The sequence below is a fragment of the Cibotium barometz genome, chromosome 2 (assembly GCF_041138505.1).
Source record: "Cibotium barometz isolate CiBa-2024 chromosome 2, ASM4113850v1, whole genome shotgun sequence".
In the NCBI taxonomy this organism is placed as follows: Eukaryota; Viridiplantae; Streptophyta; class Polypodiopsida; order Cyatheales; family Cibotiaceae; genus Cibotium; species Cibotium barometz.
Genome location: NC_141047.1, coordinates 42,768,033 through 42,779,464, shown reverse-complemented (window position 1 = coordinate 42,779,464; position 11,432 = coordinate 42,768,033). Strand labels below are relative to the sequence as shown.

At 38.1% G+C, this 11,432-nt stretch overlaps 1 protein-coding gene across 1 annotated transcript; it reads left to right on the top strand.

Moving 5' to 3' along the window:
• The first annotated feature begins 401 nt into the window (after window positions 1-401).
• LOC147641096 (7-deoxyloganetin glucosyltransferase-like) lies at window positions 402-2,254 on the top strand. Its single transcript, XM_086811648.1, has 2 exons — window positions 402-948; window positions 1,193-2,254. The coding sequence occupies exons 1-2, from the start codon at window positions 402-404 to the stop codon at window positions 2,206-2,208; spliced, it is 1,563 nt and encodes a 520-aa protein (XP_086667774.1). The 3' UTR covers window positions 2,209-2,254.
• Window positions 2,255-11,432: the final 9,178 nt, after the last annotated feature.

The following is an 11,432-nucleotide window of genomic DNA, read 5'->3' as shown; positions in this document are numbered from 1 at the left end:
CTAATTTGTGTTTCAATCAGATGAACATGCACCCTTTCACACTACAGTATAGTCAATCAGAACCCATGAAATGATTACTATGCAAGGAATCGTGCGGTAGCGAATGACGTAATATATATCAACATTTCTCTCCATATATATATATATATATATATATTCTCTTTTGCTTGGTAAGAAGAAGGCGTGCCTGCCAAGTAAACGACAAGAGATTGGTAAGAAGAAGGCGTGCCTGCCAAGTAAACGACCGAGAGCGATATATAACGAACACAGCCCCCCTCTCTCTCTCTGTGAAGAAGCTGCAAGCCATCTCTCTCTCTCTCTCTCTCTCTCTCTCTGTGAAGAAGCTCTGCAAGCCATCTCTCTCTCTCTCGTTCTCGTCGCCCCCCCCGCCCCCCCCCCAAATGGCACCCGCTTTAACAAACCAGAGGAAAACCCACTCCGAGACTTCTCCAAGTGGTGTAACCCTGCATCCACATGCATTGCTTCTGCCTTACCCAGCTCAAGGGCACATCAACCCTTTCATGCAGCTTGGCAAGAGGCTAGCCGTCCTCGGCGTGCGCGTGACCGTCCTCAACATCGACCATATTCACTCGCGGATACTGAGAGCCCAGCGGGGTCGCTTTCCAAGCGACGTCAACCTGCGCCTGGTGGACATCCCAGACGGCTTGCCACCGGACTTCAACCGGCAGGGCTGGACCAAGGAGTTCTCGCATGCTATTGACAACAACCTAGTAGAACCCGCGTTAAAACTCCTTCGCACGCTGGCTCTGGAAGGGCACCCGGTGACCTGCATAGTCGGCGATTTCTTCCTGCGCTGGCCGCGCAACCTGTCGCTCAAAGCCCATCTCCCGGAGTTTGTCTTTTTTCCGCAGTGCGCTTCCGCCTTCTCCATATACTCCCATATAGACGCCATCATTTCATCTGGCTACAACCCTTTCGAGGCCAACGGTATGTATTTTGGTTATGGTACGCTTGCTTTAATACCGCTCTGTACTCATACTGCTACCACGAAGCTCTTGGATCAATGTGTGCTAGATAGTCTATAAGAGTACAACTACAGTATATATATATATATATATATAGGCAGAGCAGTGTGTAAATAATTCTTACGTAGTAGTGTTTCATGTGGCTGTACTGTAGTAACTTGTAAGTAGCTAAGCTTCTCTTGCGTGTGTGTGTGTGCACTATGCAGTAAAAGCATCGGGGCCAAGGCCTTCAATGGACTTTGTGACAGGTATACCAGGTTTGTCCCACATACACCTCCACCCTGCAGACTTGCCTTTCGAGTGTCCGTTTGGTAAACCAGCCCTCGACTGGATCAGAGAAGTGATGAACTACCGCTTCAGCCACATTAGAGAGGCTGCTGGTGTGATCGGCAACTCCTTCGAAGACTTGGAGCCAGAGGTTTGCAAGGCCTTGGCTCACCAGCTAAGAATGGTCGGCCCTCTCTTACCCCTAGCTTTTCTTGGAGATAAATCGGCTGAATCAACTCAAGGCAACAAGAGTTTAATTGCATCCGGAGGAGCAAGCTTATGGGAAGAAGAAGAAGAGGAGAGCATGCAATGGCTAGACATGCAGCCACCAACATCTGTTATCTACGTTGCATTTGGTAGCGTGACCAAATCCTCTCTTGAGCAAGTGCATGAGCTTGCATTGGGCCTCGCTGCAAGCCATCAACGCTTTCTTTGGGTTATCCGAAAAGATGCAGTTGCAGACCAAGTTAAAAACGCAGAGCTGGAGGCAATATTGCCCGAAGGGTTCTTAGAGGAAACCAAGGAAAGAGGCAAAGTCATCCGTTGGGCACCGCAAGCGCTCGCATTATCGCATGATGCTGTTGGTGGTTTCTTTTCGCACTGTGGATGGAACTCCACGCTCGAAAGCATTTGCGCTGGGGTGCCCATTTTGGGGTGGCCATGGCTGATGGACCAAGTCACCAACTGCTGGCTGGTGTGTAACGAATGGAAGGTGGGGCTTCAACTTCAACGGGATGAAGATAACAAAGCGAAGCGAGGAGATATTGAGAGTGCCGTGAGGGAGCTGATGGAAGGACCCAACGCCAAAGAGATGAGAGGACGGGCAATCAAGCTCAGAGATTCAGCCAGAAATGCTGTGGTCAAGAGTGCCAGTTGGAACCTGCAGTCTTTTGTGGATGACATTTGCACGGCTTCAAAGCATATCCACTTCTCTCAACATCCTAATATTTTGTAGCTCATAGCCTTCAGCCGTTGAGAATATCATAGCCTCTTTGGTTTAATGCAACCTTTCTAGTTTGAATGCTTTGAAAGTCTCACGAGATCAAAATACTCGGTGCCTAAAAATAAGATCTTAATGCTAGAATACCGAACTAGGGCTCCCAATTATCAATGCACTGGGATGTGTGGGATGTGATTAGGGAGTAAGATGGTTGTGGCTGGTGCTAAAAGAGATCCTTTGTAAATGGTGGCTTTTATCTTATAAATATAAATATCTTTTATTCCCAAAAAAAATATCAAACTAGGGCTTCTCAAAAAGAACACAGCTTAATGTGCACAATATAACATGTGTCATAGGTGTTATTGCGTGTTTTTAAGTTACTCCGCATTGGCTTGTAAATGTCTAGTCCTTATACCAAAGTCTAGGCCTTTGAATTTAGTTGGGTGTCACTATAACAATTAGGCCCATTTGCATCACTTTTTTTGGCATAACTAGGATTCCTTTTTCTGGAACATAAGATAATCATATTTACAGCATAAAAGCAGCCATTTACAAAAAACCTCCTTTTACATCTGTCACACCCAACCTATTTTCAATCACTAGTTAGCAAGTTATAGATTTGGTCCCATCTCTCCTCCTCCCAAACAAAAGAAGAATGTTCCCAAGGTTATAAAGAAGGGGCAGATTGTTAGCATAGCTAGGATTCTATAAGCATGGATTCAAAACAAAATCTAGTAAACAATAAAGTTATTCAAGCCAATTTCACTCTAAGGTAAGCTTGGGCCTTTAAATGCTCATGAGTACTTTTCTCATCTCAATTAGATCTACCTACACCCCATGATACCCTAAAGAAGCTATTTCCTAGCCCACAATGCCTCTTTGACTCACTTTGAGCAAGGATTGGTGCATCTAAGTTTTGTTCTTGCTCAAAGGTCTACCTAAGTTTTATTAATGCAAAATGATTATGAATACTTTTCTAACCTCAAGGACTATCTAGATCCCAAAATAGTTTTGAACTTATCTTACACTGTTGAGGTACACATTTGACAATCTATGAGTGCACACAAGTCTACCTAAGACACATATTGGTCACGTAGTGGTGGGTAGACACATTCTCCACCCCAACCTACAGCTCAAGACATCTTCAAGAAGCTATTTCCCATGTCCCAATACTAAGGTGACTAGTTGCTTTAATTGAGGAATTAGAACAAGTCAGTCCAAACATTCATGAGTACCATTCCCACCCAGATATCCTTAAGAAGCTATTTTTAGACCTTTTATACTAATTTTGCTTAGTTAGTCTATTTAAGGCCCTTCAAGCATTCTTGAGTACTATTATCCATTTGATCCATAATTGTGTTAATACTAGTTCTGTAATTGGACACTAAAGTGTCCTGAGGACACTAAAATGTCCTGAAAGTTAGCATTTTTCTTGAATTTTTGTGGGCAATCTGTTAAGAGTTTTGAAATGCTTAACATCCACAGATGTTCCTCAAGACCCAAAAAAAATTTGAGATTTTTTAAATTGCACTTTTCTTAGCTTTTGCAAGGCAATATTTTAATTTTCTTAGACGCATGCTGATAAAACGCATGATTTTTACTGTTTTCAAAATAGTAGTAATTTGTACATAACTTTTAGAAGGGACATAGTTTGATCATGAAACTTGGCTTGATGGAAAGCCCATGATGTAAACTAAATCTTGGAATCATCAAACGATAATTATTGGATAAATTTTTGACTCGCTAATATTGAAATGATGTTTTTTATACAGGTGGAGCATGAATTTTTCTCCTTCCATATGCAAGCTAATAATGTAAAACTTGAGGTGCACCCATGTTATATAGGGTAAATACTACTTTGTTTTGAATTTTCCAAAACTTTAGAGCCACTTTTTGGGCCTCTTCTCATACATGGCCTTTCGCGCAACCTGTTTTTAATACGTAAAATGTCTAATTATGAGCCTAATTTTGATTTTCATCAAAGGGGAAAGCTATGTAAGTGCATTATTTGTTGTAACTATAGGTGTAGACTACTTGTGCAAGCATAGTTATGATTAGTTTTTGAAAAAAGATGATCAAATTTTGTATTTTTATTTTTTACAGTTTTTTTAGAACTAGGCGATAAGAACCTACTTAAGTGGAGGCTAAGTTAGTGTCATACATATCAAATTATGGCTTATTTATCTCATCTCAAGCATGAAAACCAATAATCAACATTCTCATTGATAGGGCTACAATTTTTTTTAGTGGCGTGATTGAGTTTTGATAATACGCGTTACTTTTGCTGATTTTATACAACTTTTTTGGAAAAAATTCTAGGAAAGGAAAATGATTTTTTTGGTGAACTTCTACCTCCTTGGACTGATGTATGCTATCAAAATATCTTGGGAAAAATGCTATTGATATCATTGGATTTTTTTTTTGAGAGAATGATGCTTGCATATTTGAAAAAATCCTGAAAAATGTTCATTTTCAAGACATATGCTACTTTGTTGCTTATGTACTTCCAAATAAAAAGGCATTTTATATGTTTAGCATTTTTTACATAAGCGTAGGATTATGTTCTACATGCCCAATGAAGCATTTTGGTTTTTAAAGCCTACATTAGGAGTTTGATTTTTTTTCGCAACCCCCAAAAAAGGACACTCAAGTGTCCTGTTTTGGTACCAAACTAGTGTTAATTAATTAAGTATAGAGCCTCGTTGTTTGGAAAGTTTGACTTGGTAACCTGTGTAATAACCCATAGGACTCGAAACTATGTACTTTTCCTTGAGTGTAGAGCCTTGTTATTTAGAATGTTTAACTTGTTGACCTGTGTAGTAACCCATAGGACCGGAAACAAATAACTTTTTCTTAAGTGTATATCCTTGTTATATAGAATGTTTAACTTGGTAAACCTAGTGTAATAACCCATAGGACTGGAAACTATGTACTTTTTCTTAAGTGTAGAGTCTTGATATTTGGAATGTTTAACTTGGTAAACCTATGTAAAGTCCATAGGACTAGAAACTATGTACTTTTTCCATGTGTGTATGTGTGCACGTGCACATGCACATGCACATAGGACTAGAAGCTATGTACTTTTTCTCTATGTGTGTACATGCACACGTACATAGGACTAGAAGCTATGGACTTTTTCTATGTGTGTGTATGTATGCGCGTGCACGTGCACATGTACATAGGACTAAAAGCTATGTACTTTTTTTATGTGGGTATATGTGCGCATGCACGTGTATGCATACATAGGACTAGAAGCTATGTAGTTTTTCTATTGTATATGTGTGTACGCATGCATGTGTATTTGAATGTAGATATAGTTTTGCTTGTATTTATGTATATATGTATGTATGTATACACACACATAGCACACACATGCATATGCATGCATGCACTTGGGGAGTCACAACATCAAAACCATGTATATTATTTGCGACCAAAAGTTACAAAAGGGTGGTGAACAATTGTGTAAAAAATGTAAAATTTTATAAATAGGGGTATTTTAAATACATTTCTACACACATGTGCTATATGGGTTTTCTAGAGCGACCTCCTCAAGAGTATTATGGAATAGTACAAGATATCATTGAGCTAATTTTCATGGAATTTATGGTATTTTTATTTGATGCACTCAATTGGTGCAAGCTTCCGGGGTGTACTTTTAGAAGACATACATACGTGTGTTCAAAGGGTATTAAAAAATACCCTTTTCTCTAAATTTTAACTTATTTTTTTCAAATTGTCATTAAAAATCCTTTATGTAAGTAGATTTCTGTAAATTTTTCTAAAAGTCTTGGTTTAAAAAACCCCTCCTAACGATCACATGTAATAGACTTACCTATTTTTAAGTGAACCCCCCAAGGGTTCAAGATACAATGCAAACGAAATACAATGTTAAGTGGTGGTTCTTGAGATATAGTGTAAAGGACACATGGTGTGGAGTTCTTATACTACCAAAGTGGCAGTATGTTCTTCTCCCTAAATAAGATGTTCTTATACTAATTACTTAATTTGTAAACATATCATGAATTAAAGAGCATGTGTTAATTGAAATATGTAATAATCCATTTGCAAATGGTAATACCTTTGAGTGAGGTGCATGAAGTGCATGATAGAAAGATCACAAAAACTCTTTATGCTTTCCAAGTATTGATTAGATGCTTCTTGTCCCTGGGTTAGTTTGCTCTTTGACTTGACTCTTGGCTCTTTGACAGCTCCTTTAGTGTGTGGACTTGATGCTTCTTGTTGCATAATGTTTTGTACTTGATCTCCTTATGTGCCTTTGATGCATTATGTGTGGATGCCATGCTTTGGAATGTGATCATCTAATGCACTTGTGCTTTAGACATGCTTAGGATAATGTTTTGTGTAACCATGCTATGATTTATCAGGTGCCTAGGTGTGTGTACCTTCCCTGATATGTTGAATGCCATGTGAGAGGGACTTACCATGAGCTTGTGAGAGGGTCTTATCATTCCATGTGAGAGCGTCTTACCATGAGCTTCTGAGATAAGTCTCTATGGTAATGTCTGTACTCTCTTGTCAGAGGGTCTTACCATGAGCTTCTGAGATAAGTCTCTATGGTAATGTCTGTACTCTCTTGTCAGAGGGTCTTACCATGAGTTTGTGGCAAGTCTCTGTGGCACTGTCTGTACTCTCTTATGAGAGGGTCTTACCATGAGCTTGTGACAAATCTCTATGGCAATTTCTGTACTCTCTTCTAAGAAGTTCTTACCATGATCTTGTGAGACAAGTCTCTATGGCATTGTCTGTACTCTCTTGTGAGAGGGTCTTACCATGCCATGTGGGAGGGTCTTACCATGAGCTTATGATATGTGTCTATGGCAGTGTCCATACTCTCTTACAAATCTTAGTGATATGATGCAAAGGCAGAATTAGGATGCAATGTGGATGATGAATAATGCAAAGAGTTTTTTATTTTGATTCAGAAAATGTCAAAATAGTGAAAAATATAGTGCGAAAAAACTGAAAGTGATAAAAATTATGCAATGCAAGAGGGTGAGTGCAATTTCGAATGTAAATGATGATTTTCCAAAGGTAATAAACCCTAATTTTATGATTTTAACTCTCATTGGGCTCAATTTTAACTAATTATCACATCTTAATTATAGTGATTAAGACTAGTTTGGTAGCTTAGCAAGACATAAATATGTCTTTTCAAGGATGTGCTAAAAAATTTATATCTTGTGAATAGGAGCGATACTTTAGGATTTCTCTTATAAGGCATGTCTTCATGAATGTGGCAAACATTAGAAAATTGTTACAATGATAAAAAATAACCTTCAATTAATTGATAAATCACCATAAGTAGAGGTATATCCAGCACTATAATCCAAATAGGTTATGAATTTACAAAGTAGGTTCCTACATGCAAGAAAAAATTGATCTCAACTCATTATAAATTTATGCAAAAACTTACATAGTATCTAAGAGATGAGAGATATACTTTTCATGATTTAAAAAAGTATTGCATTAATAATTAATTCAAGTAAATTTACTTCTTAGAATCTCCTTTTAGTCATTAAGTCTTTGACACCCAAAATACAACAATAGTTTGAGTTTATATGGTGATGTACTTTAGTTATACTAACAAATCAATGTCTCCACTAAAGTAATCAGTCAAAAACACATATTTAAATATTTCAATTTAGTTATAATTAGACAAGGTGATGGTCTCAACTTTCAAAACTGCATTGATAATAAAACAATGTATTTAAACCCTTGCTTATATTTGGATCATCTAGTGAGAAACTTATAAAAGTAGTGTTTATTAATATATAAAATGACTAAATACTCCACTTAAAGCCTTATGAGATGTTTAAAAGTATGTGAACTAGCCTCTTATTCTATAGTAATAAATATGGTTCAAAATCTGTAAACTTTCATCTAAAACAAAGTGTCTAAAAGGATAGGTGTATATGTGATTTGCTCTCACAAAATGCACTAGTAAAGCATAACATTATACAAATCATGTTTGCAAGATTTTGTCCTAGTCTATGATTTTTTGATTAGCTAAAAAAATCATCAAAGTTTTTTTTAAAGAACTAAAAACCTTAGAATTTTCATTAAGACCTAATTTTTGGAGTTTTAATTGCTTTTTAAGCCTAAGATGGATTGCATTACACCATATATATGTTTGTGAAGAAATGCATGTCCAAAATCTTTGGAAAGCAATGACAAATTGGCTAAGTAAAGCCTTTGATCCAAATATAGTCCAAACAACTCTACATTACAATTGTAATTTGGCCTATGAACTCTTATGAAATTGAAAAGCATAGAGGTAACCAATGTGATTCCAAAAAAACCCAATTTTCCTTCACTATGTACTTGATGATATGAAAAAGGAAACCTTTGATTTTCACTATCCATGTGTCCTAAAATAACTCCATAAATTTGGTCAGTAAAAATAATAAATAGGACATAATATGTCCATGGACACTTTTTTGTCCTATTACCACACTAGGGTTAAGTAAAAAATTGGTGATTGGAGACTTTAATTGAGCTTGTGAAAAGCTAAAATTATGATGGGGTTTTTTGCATAATTCTCTTTCCCTTGATGAGAACAAGTGGCACACTAAAGATCCCCAACTCAAACTAGCCCTAAAAGCTTAGATAAGCTTCAGATGAGGTGACTCATTTTTTATTGAGTATGGAGTAACCAGTGGATGGTTTGAGCTAAGATTTGAACTATGGGTTCCTTCAATGGTTATTAACAAGCTCCAAAGAGGGTTTGTCTCAATTCAATGTGGTCGAGGAGAAAGGAGAAAAAAACCAATCAGTGCAAATTGGCAAAAAATTGGCAGTTGTATCACTAGGAGATTCGTTGATTCCTTCGAGTAGTGGAGGTGCCTAAGGTTGAGAAATTCTCTCCTAAAATGGTTTGGCTAATTGTGGAAAGGATTGAGAGAATGGAGCTCAGTAAGTTAGGGCCACAAGAAGGAGAAGTAGGTAAGCTTGTGATTAGTGGGTGATTAGTTACTTAAACACATTAATGAGATGAGATTAACTAAATGAAGTGATTAGGAGAATCTCAAAGGAGAGAGGGAGGATATAATGCCATGTTGACAAACATGGATAGCATGTGCATGTGAATGGCTATGGTGATTAGTACTAATCCTACATTACTCTAGTGATTAAGCTAATCTAAGGTAGGTGACACCTAAGCATAAAAATGATGATTATCTACTAAACTAATTAAGTTTAGAATCAAGCACAATTAGGTTACAAAATTGAGACTTGTACTCATAAAGAGGACATTGAGAGCTTGCTTCATTTTTCATTGCTTGAAATGACCCCTTTTTATATGGGTGGATACAACATTGGCTTTGCTAGCTCATGTGGGATAATTCCACCTTTGTTCATGTGGCTTCTTTCTAGGCTTTTAATTCATTTAGACTACTCATACTCACTCCCTACCAACTGATGTGCTCAATGGCACCACATTTCTGAACATAGCAAAGCTCTGAACAATTTGCACATGTACCCAAGGAGAGAGATTCATTGATGTTCCATTTTTCATCAAGGATATACCACCAGCAAATGTCCAAGCTTGAGAGCTTGTTACAATTGTAATTATGGCTTTTGTGGGTACTATGGTCACGAAGCCCGAGATTGCTGAACACACATAATAGGCTATTGCCAACATATTGAAACCACAACTATCCTTGTCGGTACCACCACAAACACTATCCCTCGGTCCTATAACAAATCAAGAAATGGTTGAGTATCCTGCATAAAAACTTGTATATCAAAGGGCATGCATAATTCATCCAATGTGCCATTACCTCCACCAGTCTTAGGGGCACAAACCACCTCCACCAAGGGTGACACCTCTTAAATCAAGTAAGCTTTGAGGAGCCTACTGATTACTAACAATATGAGGTGGATGTCGAACCCGTTCCACACTTCTTTAAGAAGCCCACAAAGCTTCATCCCAACTATTGTAGTGGATGGGAGAGAGGGAGTCAAGCCAGTTTACCAACTTGCCACTATCGGAAGGGACCAATACATCAATGCAATGGGAAGGAGAATGCCTCTTCAATGTTACCATTGTCAAGGTCCCCATCAAGTTTTAGAATGCCTATAAAGTTTGCTCAACTCAACCAAGCTATGCCCTCAAACATGCCACCGGCTACTTGTAACCATTGTGGCGGCATAGATCATTAGATTAAAGACTGCCCCAACAAGTATGTGGTGACAAGTCCACAGGGGAACCCATCATCACACCCCTTAGCATGATTGGGGGAAGTAATCAAACTCAATTACAGATCTTGAAGAATCTAAATCCCACATCTTTGAATGCTATGATCACCCGATTACAATCCCAAGACCAACATGTTCTCAAGAAACGATCTGTGGCCTCAGTAGAAGAGTCTAAGAAGAAGAAAGGCATAGGAGAAAAAAGCCAATTAAGAATGGGAAAACAAAAGAGACCAAAAAGATGAATTTGGAATGCCTCAGCAAGCGTTCATTAGGGACTGGATGAGGACAAAGACTCCTTGGACACAAGGGTCGATTCTAAACTTAATAGGGAGATACCAACCTAAACCAAGAACATGAGAAAGAGTAGACCCACGAGAAAACCTGTAATTCCTAAAATTAAATCACACACACGTGATGAAACTTGGATCTTATCCTGACCCCCTCAGAAGGAGATTGAGCAAGTCCAAGAATTTAGTGATTTACTTATGAAAACACAAGAGGAGTTGGAATCAAGTGAGAGTCTCAGATACTATACACCCTAGTGCTTTAATGACCACTACTCGTGCAAATCCCTAGATGTGCCCAGTGTCATCATGGAGAGACTAAGGCCTCCATCACTTATAGTTTGATCCGTGATTGGTTCAATGGAAAATTACTATATGGAAACCCTGATCCCATCTCGAAGATGGATTTTCCAGTCTCACTAACATCTTTTTATGGAAAATAGGTCATGAGTTCGCCATCAACATCCCTAAATTGTTGGATTTTATGGTCTCACAAACAAGTACAAAAACGATAACCACCCAATTGAGTGGAGACCTTGAATTGTTTGAATCCTAAAATGGAGAACTCAATGTAGGCTTACCAAAATTTGCTAATAGGTATAAGGCATATCCCCACTATATAATGGAGACACCTCAACTTGTGCCCAAATAAACAGTCCCAGTGGAAGAAGAAAATGCCAAATCTACATTTAATCAACTAGGACAATGCTTTAAAGGTGGTGAGTCTAATGCATT